General features: G+C 46.5%; 1 protein-coding gene across 1 annotated transcript; it reads left to right on the top strand.

Annotated features, from left to right (window-relative positions):
- Positions 1-1095: 1095 nt before the first annotated feature.
- On the top strand, positions 1096-15082 carry PRDM14 (PR/SET domain 14; the record flags this gene model as incomplete). The annotated part of the gene is made up of 7 exons (XM_081258409.1): positions 1096-1795; positions 2354-2407; positions 2500-2657; positions 3623-3893; positions 7861-8063; positions 13122-13223; positions 14855-15082. The coding sequence occupies 7 exons, from the start codon at positions 1096-1098 to the stop codon at positions 15080-15082; spliced, it is 1716 nt and encodes a 571-aa protein (XP_081114535.1).
- Positions 15083-15750: the final 668 nt, after the last annotated feature.

The raw sequence follows: 15750 nt of genomic DNA, 5'->3' as shown, positions 1-15750 counted from the left end.
AGACGGGCAGATGCCTTCGTCGTGGCTGACCTCTTCTCCTGACTTCGTGTTCTTTAATTTCTGAGTCGCGACCCTGCTTGCTTTCCTTATTGGGCTCATTGATCTTGCCCTCAGGACCCGCCGGCTCTGAAGGGGCTCCATCCCCCAGCCTTGGTGAACTTATGTCCATCAAAACGCCATCCTTTTGGGGTACGGGCGGCGGCGGCGCAGGGGCGGGAGCCTGCTCTCTCCCACCTGGCCTGGGGCTCGTCCTCGCCCGCTCCCGAGAGGCGACCCCAGCTTCCCTAAGCCCCCAGGTGGGGTGACGAGTTTCCCGAGGGACTTGCGGGAGGTAGCGGGACTCGGCCCACGCGGGGAACCCGCGCGGGCTGCGGCGCTGGGAGGGAAGCCGAAGGCGGCGGCCTACTCCTCCCGGCAGCCCGGACCGCCCGGGTCCTCGGGGTCAGACCCGGGCCTCGCAGCGGGGCAGCCTCCCCGGACCTGCCCCCGGGCTGGGGGAGCGCGTCTCCTACGCGATCCAACCCGGGCCCTGGGCTCTGCCCTCCCTGCTAGGGACCCAGGAGCGCCTGAAGCTGCTTGCTGCCTGCCCCCAAGCTCGGTCTTGCGCTCGGCTCCTGGCTCCGGGAGTGGGAAGGCCCTGCGGCTCCGACCCTCCCTGGAAAAGAGGATGTCGGGGACCGAGGAGAGGACGGAAGAGGGAGCTTGAAACGGATTTGGCAGGAGCGGGGTTGGGGACGGATGTAGAGAGTGGGTGTTGGAAACGAGCCCTGCTAGGTCAAGGCGTGTTTGGAGAGGGAAAGCAAAGGCGGCACGTACCTGGAATTTGGAGTCGGGCAGAATCCCGACAGATTTTCGTTTTAGTTTGTTTGTCTTTTCTGGGGTGTGGGGGGGAGGCGGGAGCGGGGTTGTTTGTTGCCGTTTTTGTTTCGTTTGCGGGTAGGTCTTGAGGGATCGAAGTGGGAAGTTTATCCGATTCTCTCCGGGGCTGCCTCGGGCGGTGGAGGCTGGGCAGGCAGGAGCCGGGCCGCAGCGCCCCGCGCCCCTCACTCGTCCGCGCTTGTTCTTCCGCAGACCCGCCACGCCCCGTGGCCCGGGATGGCTCTGCGGCCGCCAAGTGAGGCCGGACCCCAGGACAAGGGGTGCTACCCGCCCGACAGGCTCCAGAGCAGCCCCCAACGCGTGGACGCCTACTACCCGCCTTTCCAGCCCTACGGCCACTACGGGAACACCCTAACCGCCGCGGAGGAGGGTTTCCAAACTTTCCGGCAGCTGGAGGCCCTGTCCGCGTCCCCGGCTCTGCCCCCCTTCGCCTTCCGAATGGCGCCTCCCTTGCCTAGCCCCGGCCTGGCGCTGCAGAGGGAGCCGCCCTACGAGCTGCCCTGGTACAGCAAGGTGCCGCCGTGGTACCCAATTCCCTGCCGCCCCAGGGAGGTACGACACTTCCCGAACTGCAGTCACGAGTTTACAGGCGTCTCCAGTGAAGACGCGGGCCCCGCTGGCGGCCGTAGCGACGGTGGCCAGTGCTGGGGACCTGAAATTTTCGTGCCGCCGCCCCCTGTGGATGCTTCGCTGCGCCCTGAGAGTCCGAAGCCCTCCCAGCAGTTACCGTGCTCCCCGAGAGAGCGCTCTGAGGATGGCCCCAAACTCGCGAACCAAGAGGGGAAGGCATCTCACCGTTACCAGTTCACCCAGGAAGACCTGCACTTAGTTCTCTACGGGGTCATCCCCAGCCCTCAGAACTCAGCCCGCCTGCGCCACGCGATTTCGGGCCTCCTGGTCCCCACAGACAGCTCTGGTAAAGGCAGTCCCCGTGATCCGGGACTTGGGGGTGCGGGTGGGAGGCGGGAAGAGAGGTGAGGACGGGAGGGGGCAGGGGCGCTTTCAGGTGGGTCCGAGGCTGTGCGAGTCCTGCAGCGGAGCGTAGGTGCTTCCATTAGAAGACGGAGCTGAGGATGGCAGGCTCACCTCCGAGACCCTATGTGCTTAACCGCATGACACCCAAGATTGTTTTAGTGAGAAGAGAAACGGTTCATGCGGGGCGGGCTGATCAGGCCGGCTCAGATTCTACCGGGATGTGCAAGGTACCTGGGAGTCTCAAAATCAGCATTATCTCTGATCCTCAAGTTCCTTAAATTTGCAAACGGGGTTAATTACAACATAACCCACTAGAGTCGTTTTGAGTCTCACGTGAGAAATGGCCTATGTAAAAGGAGCAGGAAACCTAGAAAGGACAAGTAAACATCCAATTCAGGATAATGGTGAGCTCTAGGGGGTGGGGAGGATAGCGCCGTGTGAAAGCATTTCATAATACATTTTATCGAAAAAATAAAAATTTAACCCTGTCTTTTTCTAGGGTCTGGTTCTCTTCCTCGGACTCCGGATAACAACTCCCTTCAGTTACCAGAAGGTAGGCAGGGCTTCTTGGCTTGGATTTCTTTTCCAGCACAAATGCAGTCAGTTTCCTCACTGGCTTTCTTTCCCGCCCTGGGTCTCTCCTAGGTCTCTGCCTTGGGCAGACGAAATTCGGTGGAGTGGCACATTTTGGTGTGTTCTGCAGCAGCCCTGTCGCCAAAGGAGTCAGATTTGGGCCCTTTCAGGGTAAAGTGGTCAACACCAGCGAAGTCAGGACATACGGGGACAATTCCCTGATGTGGGAGGTAAATTTGTTTCTGGCGGGTTGGTGGAGGGAGGTGGGTGGAGGAAACCTTGGTCTCTGCCCCTCTGGGAGACCCCTGGCCTGGGAGAGGGGGCCCCCTCCGGGCAGTAATCTGCTGACTTGTGCTGCCTGTTTTGCAACATAAAGAAAGGCAAGCTGTTCAGTCCCTGAGGATAACACCTCTGCATGGATTCTGTGTAATTTTTGGTGGCTTAAGGCATTTTCCTCTGAAGATTAGCCATGGAATATACATTTAAAGAGTTAATACATTGGGTTATATTTATAGACAAAACCAAACACTTTAAATATTACAGAGTGATGCTAAGAATATGCCAAAAAGGACTAAGACTAGATTGAAAATTTTCGATGTCATTCATCTAAAGAGGATTTTTAGAAAACTGATACTCTTAACTCTGTTTGAGGCAGGATGGTAGGACTGCAGTTCGTCAGAATGTATCAGATTATCGCCCCTCGCTGTGGATTTCTACATCAAGGAATATAGTTGAGGAAAATAATCCGAAATCCAGACTTCACAGGGCTGTTTGTAATAACAAAACATTGAAGACTGTAGAATTGCCCACAGCAGAGAAGGAATTAAATTATGGCTCCATCAATACACATGAAAACTAAATTGAGATAAAATACTAAACTAATTGGTTGTCTTGAAGTGGTGGAATTAAATGTAACCTCCTGTTTCCCTTGCCTCTGTTCATGAAACTAATATATGCTCACTCTAGAAATCTGGAAATCGAGGAAGTGATAAAAGTAAGAATCTCTTTAAAATGTCACACTACCTATAGAGGTATCTTTAAGCTAATAAATCCATTTAGGCTCAATCATATTGATCATAAATATATTCAGTAGGTCAAGTGTGAGTTTTGAATTATAAATTTTTAATAAGTAAATTTATTTTCTAGATCAGACCAAAAAAATGTGCATTTCCAAACTTTGTTTGATTTCATTTAGATCTTTGAAGATGGTCGTCTGAGCCACTTTATTGATGGAAAAGGAGGTGCAGGGAACTGGATGTCCTATGTCAACTGTGCTCGCTTCCCCATGGAGCAGAACCTGGTTGCAGTCCAATGTCAAGGGCAGATCTTTTATGAAACCTGCAAGGAGATCTGCCAGGACCAAGAACTCCTTGTGTGGTATGGAGATTGCTATGAGAAGTTTTTGGACATTCCCGTGAGCCTGCAGGTCATAAAGCACGGGAAGCAGACGCCTGAGCCCTTGGAAGGTGAGTGCACCCTTTCCCCTCACCCAGTGAGGCCGTCTTAGTGGAAGGACTGGGCTCTTTCTCCGACTCAACACCTTCCTGCAGCTTTTCCACCTGCTTGTGGAACTTCTCCCTCCCAACACAACACTCAGAGCACAAAACTGAGGGCGTCTCTAACCAGCTGGGCATTACCCAGCTGGAGGAAGATGCCCTCATCTTTCCAAAGCTGCTGGAGCTACTCCTATTCACCAGTATACCTTTTCTTCTACCGCTCCCAGAGAATAAAATAAAAGTGAAATAAATGGATGCAACCTCTGCCTTAGGTGAGCCAGCTTCTGATTCATCTCTGCTGAGGTTCACACAGCTCTGGAAGTCTAAGCTTTAGAGCACTGGTTTTCAAGTAGTGGGTTGCAATATCTTAGCGGGGTGGGGGATTTGGTGGTAGAGACCAGTATTAAAGAAGAAGGAAAAACAGAGAGAATGAGAATAAAATAGAATAGAAAATATTGATGTGAATCTCATTTAAGTTAAGCCTTGTTTGGTGAGGTTTTTGTTTCAAATGGATGTGTGCGAACTGGGTCTCAAGTATAAAATCTGTTTCTTACTGTGGGTCTTAGTCAACTTTGGGAAGCATGGAGCTAGACTCTCGCTCTCCAGTTTTAATGCGGGTGTGAATACCTGGGGACCTTGGAAAGATGCAGATTCTCATTCAGGGCTGGGACCTGAGATTCTGCATTTCTGTCACACTTTAGAGGACTACCAACCCACTCTCTGGGAACGAGCCTCTGGAATTTGCATTTTAAAAAAGCTCTTTGAGCGGTTGATTTTTATATCTGCAAAGGCCTGGGAACCACTGATCTCATGAGTGGGACCGGACAAGTGCAAATTACTGTAATATAGGTAATCAGATAGAAGACCGTCTTATTATGTTAGAACAAATGTCGTAAGTAGCAGGTAAAAGAGAATGTGAATTGCATTCATCATACTGCAGTGATGGTCTGCATGCGTGTCTCTCTGCTAGACTGAGACCCTTCAGGGCAGGAGACAATCCTAAACACTTGAATAGCGCCTGCTCTGGATCCCCATGTGCCTTGAAGGAAGGAGGAAGGCTGGGCTAAACTGGGGAGAGCTGCTTAGGGATGTGGTGAGATGGATGAGGTAGGCAGGGAGAGGCGAGGCAGTTCAGGCTTGGGGGATAGTGAAGCCAAGGGCAAGGACGTGTTCGCCAGGGATTCGGAGGTGACTAATGAGCAGTCTCTTTCTAGAAGCCAAATACTGAGGGGCTGGTGAACCGTTTCGGTGAACTGTCTTCTCACTACCGCAATAAATGCATGGCGTGGGGTGCAGGATTCTCTTGAGTCTGGACCTCACAGATGCCCCATGCTTGGCGCCAAGCCAAGACTTTTTTGGTCACTTCCAAAAATGTACCAAGTGCTTTTTTGAAATAAAAGTGAAAAGTGGATTTGAGAACGATACATGCTTGATAACGCAAAATAGAATCACTATCCTTTTGAAAAATTATTCAGCACTATGCATCAGAGCTGTTAAAATGTTCATAACCTTGGCTATATCAGTAATGTATCAGTAATACTCTTCTGGAAATTTATCTTCAGGAAATAGTCCAAAAGGAAAAGCTTTGTCCATAAAGATTTTTAATACAGCGTCACCCCTGTTTGTGAAAAGTCACGAACAACCTAAATGCCCAATACTAGACTAATTAAGTAAATGATGATATATTAACGTGGAATAATGTACAGGCATCAGAGATCCTAATCATATAAGCAACAGGGCCTGCAGTTAGCTGTGCTCCACTCCTGAACCAAATTATATCCGAGGCTTATTGGCACTGTTAGGATGATGTGTAAATATTTAGGATAACTTGTGGCAGAGAACTTGTAAACAGCTCAGTTGGTTGGGAAGACTAATGGATAAATTCATTTGTTTTCTGTTAATAGGAATGTTTGGGGATAGGCTGAAAAGGAAAGAAAAATCAAAATTCCTCCGTCCTCTCAAAAGAAAGGTCTTTTTTTGCAAAGGCTTTTGGGGAGGCTTGGTGGGAACCTTCCCCTTGAAGGTCTTGAGTTGGGGGGGAAGGGCCTGGGCCCTATGTGGGCGGGTTATTTGAGTTTGCAAACCTGCCAAGTGTGTGTTTCGGGGGCTGAGGGTGTGGCATGTGTAGACAGCTCTTAATCGTTACCAAGCTCTGTCCGAACGGTGTGTCTGTAGTGGGTCAGAGGCATAGTTTTGGGTATTGAGAAACCCCTCGGCTGAAAAGACTGAGATGGGAAGGAGGAAGAGGGAAAGGAAACGGGACAAAATTAGGTTAAGAGAAATTTCCAAGGAGCTGAGCCGAAAACGTGGGCAGCTGCAGCCTGATTAGTGAGGGTGAGAGAGCTCTGTCATTTCTGCCTAAGTGGTGGTTCTTATGCAGATTCATTACTGAACCCTTATTCTGAATTCTGGTGTGCCCTCGTGCTTTGATTTGTAAAGATCGCTGACCCTGTCTTGTAGACCTCCTCTTCCTACCCCAGGAAGCAGGAAGGCCAGGTATTTCTAACCAATGAAAATTCTAGCTCCGAGCAAAAACCATCCCAGTAGGGAGATTCTGAGAATATTAGCACCTCAATGAAAGCGATAGACAAGACTGGGCAATGGATCATCCTGACGTTGGTGGTTGCCTTCCTGGTTATTTACTTAATAAACTGATTTCTTTCCTTAGCCACCTGTTAAACATGCCTGGGACGCAGTTATCAACGAACAGAACCCCCGATGGATAGCTTCCCTGCTGTCCCGATGCTAACTAAGAAGATTTCCACCTTCACACTCTTGCATATACTCACTCCTGGCTGCTCTCCGCCTCCCTGGGGCCAGACAATGAGGTTTCAGGGATGCATTCACAGTCAAAACCACTTTATGCTCTGGAATCCAGAGCGTCCTCGGCAGGGATGCTTTTGTAGGTGGCCCTAGTCCTCTCCCCTTCCCCCAATACATAGACACCCCTGAGCCTGGCACCTCTTTTGCTAGAGTCGGCTGAACCCTCTCTAACCTCACCCCCACCTCTCTTATAAAAATGGATTTACCTTTCTCAGTCTGTTTGTCACTCAGTGATAGTATCACTTATTGATAAGAAGTCAGTGAGTGTTAAGGTTAAATGAATCATCACAATAACCCTATGTATTAGTTCTAGAATCTTCCTTAAAAGTTCAGAGAAGTAGGCTATAAGCTAAAAGGGCACCTAAGGCTTCGTAAATGGGGTCAAATGGAACAGAACTCGGGAAGCTTGGGGAGAAGCTGTGGGTGTCCATCAAGGTCCTGGGTGAACGCCTTGGAACTTGTAGCTCTCAGGCTGATCTGAAAGGGACAAATACGGTAGGTATTTGGTATGTGAACCTTGTAAAGAATGCCAGTCCGGAACTGTAGGACTGGCCTGCTCAGAAACAGGGCCAGAGGAAGGGCTTCTTCAACAAATATATTTCGGGAACAAAAGGTAAGGAGAACCTATAGATTAAGAGAGTGAAGAGACATAGCCTCTGTGGACAGCACAATAGGCTTTGAATCCTACATTGAATCAACTGACTATAAAATAATGAAACATGTATGCATGTGTGTATGTACATAAATATATGTTTCTAGTAAGGAATAAGGCTTGACTGTTTAGGTATGACAATGGCATTATGGTTATGCTTTTTAAAAAGTCGTTATCTATTAAAGATTATGGTCTGAGATGTTTATGAACCAAGTGAGAAACTAGTGTTAAAAAGAATCCATTATGGAAAAAAAATAATAATCCCTTATGGAGGGAAGTCACATAAGTGAGCTGGTCATTGTCAAAGCTTGGTGTTTGGGCACTTGAAGGTTTATTCCATTATTTTGACTTTGGTACATGTTTCAAATTTTTGGTAATAAAAAGTTGTCAAAAATCACCTTGAAGAAAATAAGAATGAGGGAGGGTAGCTGACCGAGCGATTTATCCCCCTGTGTTTGACAGACTCCGCAGAAGGGTACAGGTGTGAAAGATGTGGAAAAGTATTCACCTACAAATATTACAGAGACAAGCATCTCAAGTACACCCCCTGCGTGGACAAGGGTGACAGGAAATTCCCCTGTTCTTTATGCAAACGGTCCTTCGAGAAGAGAGACCGGCTCCGGATCCATATCCTTCACGTTCATGAGAAGCATCGGCCTCACAAGGTAAGAGTCAGGGCGGCTGCCCTTTGCTCCAGCACTCTGCGTTCATGCTGCTTCCCCAGAGCCCTGGGTGACCACCGAGGGCCTCCTGCGCTGCGTGCGTGTTGCTGGGACACAGCGCCAGGTGGGAGGACGGGACAGGGTGTCTGAAGGAGACGACAGTGCTGTGGAAGAGCACACGTGAGCCAACGAGTGTGAGGCTGGAGGTACACGGTAGACGGGGACAGAGGAAGGGTGTCCTACCTGGACACGTGGGTTACGCAAGGCCTCGTAGACAGCTGGCCGTGAGAAGAAGCTAGGACAGTGGAGCGTCTGGCTTATATCTTAGGTGGGGTGGATTGGCTGGGGCGGGGGGCGTTCGAGACATTCCAGGTGGGAAAGGCCCTGGCCTGTGGTTTTAGGTAACTACACCTTCTTCCACGATGTGTGCAATGTTGTGTTAATTTCTGCTCTACAGCAAAGTGACCCGGTTACATACAGTCTTTTTCATATTCTTTCCCATTGTGGTTTGTCAACAGGATATTGAATATAGTTCCCCGTGCTGTAGAGTAGGACCTTGTCATTTATCCGTCCTATATATACTAGTTTGCATCTGCTCATCCCAAACTCCCAGTCCTTTCCTCCCCCACCCCCTCCCCCTTGGCGACCACAAGTCTGTTCTCTGTGTCTGTGAGTCTGTTTCTATTTCGTAGATAGGTTCATTTGTGTCGTATTTTAGATTCCATATATAAGTGATATCATATGGTATTGGTCTTTCTCTTTCTGACTTACTTCACTTAGTATGATAATCTCTAGGTTCAACGTGCAGGCATGTTGATAGTTACAGGCGAGGATGAAACATGGACACAGTCCAAAGGATGGATGGCCTCTGTGCCATGCCAAGGATTTTGTAAGGCAGAAAAGCAATGGTGGCATTAGGGAGTCATTTTCCACCATTCTGGAGACCTGGTGGCTCTGCCAGGCTTGGTGCAAGAAAGTGCTGGCTACCACTGGTCTTAATTAGGAGAAAGAGACTGAAGCTCAGGTACAGATAGATTCGGGTTGGACTCCTGCCCTGTCAGGACTCCTCCAAGCCCCCAGTTTTCTCCATTTGAAAACAGAGTGGTCATCATAAAACTGCTCTTGTCTCTCCCCTCCCGGTCACAGTGAAGCTTCTGGAAAAATCACAATCACTGGACTATATACTCCTATAAAATCTGAGTATTTTTACAATTATCATGTATTATTTTTGTAAGATTTTTTTTTTTTTTTAATTTTTGGTTGTGTTGGGTCTTTGTTGCTGCACGTGGGCTTTTTTGGAGCCGTGGTGAGCAGGGGCTACTCTTCGTTGCGGCGCGCGGTCTTCTCACTGCAGTGGCTTCTCTTGTTGCGGAGCACGGTCTCTAGGCACTCGGGCTCAGCAGTCGTGGCTCGCGGGCTCTAGAGCGCAGGCTCAGTAGTTGTGGCGTACGGGCTTAGTTGCTCCGCAGTATGCAACTAGAGAAAGCCCACGTGCAGCAACAAAGACTCAACACAGCCAAAAATAAATGATAAAGTAGTGGTGGATCTTACAGTTGACGAGATGGAGCATTTAAGATATTTGCTGGGATTGCTGCAGCCAGATCAAAAGATGTTGTTTAAAAAGCAGAAGCTACAGGATTAGTTTTTGTTGGTTTGGTTTGGTTTGGTTTGGTTTGGTTTGGTTTTTTGACCAAAGTAGAATGCAGGAAAAGGTTATCTGAGTCAGGTCAAGAAATATACACTAGAACGTTACGTGGGTCATTTGCCTAAACACTGAGGACAATGGTGGGTCTTGGATTGGGGTTCGAGGAGAGGAGCCGTAGGAAGTACTGCTGGCTTTGAAATCGGGGGACCGTAGACCAGGAGGCCCAGAGATGACAGGAATGAGAAGAGGAGGTGTAAGCTGGTAATAGTAAAGTGAATGTCTTGGGCTTCCAGAGAGGAGAGGTCTTGATGGTAGAGTGGAGGGATAGTAGTTTTATTTTATTTTTTAAACTATTTATTAATCTATTTTGTCCACGAGGCATGCGGGATCTTAGTTCCCTGACCAGGAACAGAGCCCGTGCCCCCTGCAGTGGAAGCTTGGAGTCTTAACCACTGGACCGCCAGGGAAATCCAGGATAGTGATTTTTAAAGGCTAGAGAAGGGGGTGCATCCTCTTATACTGAGTGTTCCTGAGAGTTCTTTAGGACAGTATTTCTCTTTGCAAACCCTCCTGGAATGGTGTAATCCTTTATCATGACTATAAGTACCATTTAAATGGTTTCAAATCTCAAGCCAGAATTCTGTCCTGAGCCTGAGTCCGACATCTCAACCTGAATTTCCCCGGGGCACTTCCCCTTCCTTTGTTATGTTCAGAAGACTGAGGTTTTCTTCTTTTCTTTTCTTTACTGCTAAACATTTTTTATTCTCTTTTAGTTTTCTTTATTTCATATACTTTAATTTGAGTACTTAACTTTCAAGATGATAAAGTATATTTAATTTCTGCAGGAGCCCCAAAGAAAGCGTTTGATTTAATTTGAACAGAAAAAAAAAAAAGCTCAAGTGAAACAGACAGGCAGAACTTCAGATAAATGATTTTTTAACAAGATCAGCTGCTGAAAGAGAAAAAAAATTACTGATTTAAAATATCAGAAGATGTTGGGTGTATAACCAACAGTGAAGGACCTTGTATTACCCTCCTTCCAGCATTTAAAGCCTAAACAACCTCCTTTTCAGCTGATTTGTCAGGCAAAATTAATGAATAACACAAAAATATTGGAGGAAAGCCTTGTAGTCCATCATGATGACTACAAAGAGCTCATACATAGATTCGGAATGTCAGTTCTCTCCAACTTTTTGAAACACCTGACCAATGGCGAGAGGACTTTGTTTTTTTTCAGAAGGCGTTTCTTTTCTCCATGACTTGTTCAAATTGCTGCCAGACTTTAACTTTCTTTGTATTTTGTCTTTGACTTCGTTGCAAGCTTTTGTTTTTGCTAGGATTTTTAATTGCAAGTGATAAGTTTAGCTTCTTAATTATATAACTTGTATAATACTTACATTCTTGAAATTATACTCATTTCTTTTTTAAATCCGATTCTGATTTGAATTTGTTCTGATTTGAACCAGTTGCTCCTTAGGCCTGTAAACGGTCATATTTGGATATCTTTAATTACTTTCCTTAGCTCCACTGATTCTTCTATGCCACTCTCTCTCTTTCTTGATTTCTCTTTTTATATTACTGGGGCACATCTTCAAGTAATCGTTTTTAGCAGTGCACAGTGAAACGTTTTCTGAGTCCTTCTTTGAGGATATTTTACTCACATACGTCTTTGATAGTTTGGCTGGATATGGAATTTTAGATAGGAATAATTTTCCTGTAGAACTTTTAAAGAATCATTTCTTCTACCATTTGATGCCAATCTGGTTCTTGTTTCTTTGTAAATAACCAGTTTCCTGCTTTGTGAAAATTGTTCTTTAACTTTTGAGTTCTGAAATTTTAACAGAATGTGTTACATTATATGGTTTTTTCTTTCTTTCCTTTTTTTTTTTTTTTTCCTTTCTTCCTGCTTTGTAGTCAGTAGAAGACAAAGTATTCTTTCCACCTGAAGGCACAAGTCATAAGCTCAAAGGAATTCTCTTGTCCTTTCCTTGGCTATTATCTGTCTTCGATTTTTGTTCTCTCCTGGGATTCCTTTTAGCCAAATGTTAGGTTGAATCTACCTCCCTGTACTTGACTTTTAATTTTTCTTCATCTGCATTCTCTGAGAGTTCCCCAACCTTAATTTTTATGTCATGTATTCAGTCTTTAGCAGTCAGCTGAGTCTATTACATATAGCATTTCTATTCTATACTTTTTTGTTGTTTAATTTCCAAGAACAGTTTTATGTTCTAATTGCTCCCCTTTTATAATTGATCTGTTCTTTTTGCAATGTGAACTTCAACATCTGTTTTTGCTTCAGTAACGACAATACATGCTCATTATTAAAACGTCAAGTAGTAAAGAAAAATTAAAGAAGACTTTTAAAATCCACCCCAGAGGGCTTCCCTGGTGGCGCAGTGGTTGGGGGTCTGCCTGCCGATGCGGGGGACACAGGTTCGTGCCCCGGTCCGGGAAGATCCCACATGCCGTGGAGCGGCTGGGCCCGTGAGCCATGGCCGCTGAGCCTGCGCGTCCGGAGCCTGTGCTCCGCAACGGGAGAGGCCAAAACAGTGAGAGGCCCGTGTACCGCAAAAAAAAAAAAAAAAAATCCACCCCAGAATCCCACCATCTAAAAATAGCCAGGCTCTCATTTGTGCCCATAGGCACACCTGGGGAACAGGGTCCAGAAACACACAATAGTTTCCTTTATTTGGTTCAGAATTCCTGAGAAGATTGCACAGAAGTCATCAGGGTCAAGAACACAGAGAAATGACAGGAACTGTTCACAGCAAGTGGCTGTACCACATGCTCTCACTGGCCCCCCAAAATATTAGCCTCTTTTTGTAGGTACATGTGTTGAGTTATCTGTCACCTGTATTGCCGCTTTGGTCTACATATTCGTCCCTACCCCCACTAGATTGTCCTCCTTGTCTCTAGCAGAGTGTTGAGAGGTTCTCCATAAACACTTGTTGAATTAATTGCTGGGGGCTTGCGATTTACTCACAGCCTTGTGAGGAAGGCAAGACAGGTATTTTTTACCCATGAGGAAAATTGGGGAAACAAAGATTCCGAGTTTAACTGATTTGTTCTGGTCACACAGCTGCTTGTTGACAGAGCAGGACACATTCAGGCCTCTATATACACTGCCATTTCACATCTGAAGCAGCTAACTTAACCCAAAGACTTCAGATGAACTGCCTTAGTCACAGCATTAGCAGCCTCTGGACCAGAACCCATGCTGCCAGATTCTTCCCTGTAGTCCCGGGATGCCTTTCTCCTGTCTCAGCTAGACCCTCAGCCTGGGTCTGCTTGATCCTCTGCCTACAGATGTGCACAGAGTAAATACAATAGTTCTTCCCCCCAGATAAACATAATGGTGAAATAAACTTGTTAAGGGGAAGACGTGGTTTCAACCGTATTTTTCTTTTTCGTTTTAGTGTTCTACGTGTGGGAAATGTTTCTCTCAATCTTCCAGCCTAAACAAGCACATGAGAGTCCACTCTGGAGACAGACCCTACCACTGTGTATATTGTACAAAGGTAAATGGAACCTTCTTTTAAGGGATCTGCCTTGAGCCCTGATTGGGTGTCCATGGATAAGAACTTGTGGCATAAACCCTAGCTTATAAGAGTTCCTGGTAAATTAGTTCATTGTCAGCCCATCCCCAATTTCCACCCCCAGATTGTACTCCTGTTCACTTACAATGATCAGATGCAACCTACTACTGCCAAATTGGCATCTAGGGCATTTGTCATGAAATAGACCCTAAATTTACAGGAGCCTGATGATAGCCGACATGATGATGCAGTCTTTCAAAGTACAGACTCTTACATGCTGCTGATCTAAATTTTTAGAGCAATTTCGCTGAAGTGGCATCTAATCTTCATTATACAGAGTAATAAGTTATAAAAATGAAGAGATAAAGACGTGGTTAGGGGTGGCTGGGCTAGAAACAAAAGTCTGACCATTCCTTAAAAATATTATACTAAAGCACCTCATGTTCTATTTTGATGAGATACATTTGGACTGTCCAGTGTGTACAGTGTAGCAAAATGGGGCTAAGACATAACTAGACCGTATGGAGCCAGCACAGACCTAAGGAAGGTGGCCCTGGATTTGTATGGATGAGGAATCCATCCTGAGGGATGAATACTCTCCCGCAGGATTTCCAGAGCAGGCTCAAAATATCCCACCGCCCCTCCTCTTTCTGGCATTCTAATTCTGATCCTCACCTTGGTCTTCTGGCTAACCTGGGAATGAGAGGTGCCCAAAGAGGGAACTCGGTGCACTTGGGGCATAACTGAGCTGTTTGGCGTTCTGACTTACCGTCACCTAAGCTGATGGAGACTGTCCTTGTCTGGGTGTCCTAGACACCTACACCTTGTGCTCCTTACTGAGCAGTGGGCCAACCCCATGCGTGCCCAGCCCCCCAAATCCAAGGTCACTGGTTGAACCCGGTGTTTTGTATCTCTGTCAATGGACTCCCAATAAATGGAGTCATTACATCGCTAATAAATACTTGAAAGTGACAAAGGTCAGAGCAGAGTATTGAAATGAATTAAGGGAAAGGTTTTAAATAAGGGAAAGAAAAGACAGGTAAAACCAGCAAAGTACTTGGGAATCTGAAATGGTACTATTTGGCCGTTTCTGGAAAGCTATTTGGCAGTTTCTTTAAGAACTAAACTTGTAACCACCACACAACCCAGCAGTTGCTCTCCTGGGCACTTATCCCGGAGAAGTGAAGGTTTATATGTTTATACGAAAACCTGTACACACATTTTTTTTTTTTTTTTTTTTTTTTTTGCGGTACACGGGCCTCTCACTGTTGTGGCCTCTCCCGTTGCGGAGCGCAGGCTCAGCGGCCATGGCTCACGGGCCCAGCCGCTCTGCGGCATGTGGGATCCTCCCGGACCGGGGCACGAACCCGTGTCCCCTGCATCGGCAGGCGGACTCTCAACCACTGCGCCACCAGGGAAGCCCCATCGTGTCCTTTTTTATTAAGGCTGCACCTGTTGACCAAGCATGCCCTATAGCATTAAAGCCCAAGGTTCGCTGAATGGAGAGCTAAGGGGTGACATAAGGATCGGTAACAGTGAAATTAACCCCTTTCTTTCACTGGTTGTCCAGCTGATGGAAGTTTACTTTTTCTCCTGCTTTCTGTCCTCTGCAGAGGTTCACTGCCTCTAGTATACTGCGCACACATATCAGACAGCACTCCGGGGAGAAGCCCTTCAAATGCAAGTACTGTGGTAAATCTTTCGCATCCCACGCTGCCCACGACAGCCATGTCCGACGCTCGCACAAGGAGGATGAAGGCTGTTCCTGTAACATCTGTGGAAAGACCTTCCCAGGTCAAGAAGCCCTCCACTCCCACATGAAGTTTCATGAAGACTGCTAGCCCTCAGAGAGTCTGAGGACAGTGCCTCTGTATTTCTGTCTTGATATTTCTTGTTTATAGGTGTATCTTACAAACAAAAGCCAGTTAGATTGAGACGAGGAACAGAATAATGGAACTGACCAAGTAGCAGACTTTACCAGATTTATTGACTGTGGTTTTAACAGCTTTCACAGAAATGTCTTTCATAATTTCTAACAAGAATGGAGTTTTGTTGAATTCACCTAGAAATAATGAAAGCTGGCTGTTAATAGTGCTTAAAGGTCTGGAAACTCAACATCAACCCTGAAAGGGACTATATTTCATTTCAGGGACTAGGAACAAAGTCTTTGATTTCGCGATTTAAAAAAAGGAGGCTTTTTCTCTACTGTTTCCCTCAGGCCCGCAATTGTAATATGTCTGTGCCCATCCCCTGTTATGTTTCTTAACAGAATAAATTCTTTAAAAATCCATTCAAGCCAGAGCTTCATTAGTATTATAACTAAGTGTTCAGACATGAATTAAGCTCTCATTTTATTTGGATTCATTTTAAAACCCTTAGTTTCTACCCCTCCCCCATCACATGAAAAACGCCTGATGTTAACAGTTTGTTTAGCACCAAACCGAATTTCTTGGAGGACACAGAAGTTACTTATTCACCCTACCATCTGTGACCTCTAACAATTGGGGAA

This window comes from Mesoplodon bidens, assembly GCF_964165515.1.
Source record: "Mesoplodon bidens genome assembly, chromosome: 16".
Classification (NCBI taxonomy): domain Eukaryota; kingdom Metazoa; phylum Chordata; class Mammalia; order Artiodactyla; family Ziphiidae; genus Mesoplodon; species Mesoplodon bidens.
Note: the sequence above shows the minus strand (reverse complement) of the source record. Positions and strands in the feature narration are given on the sequence as shown.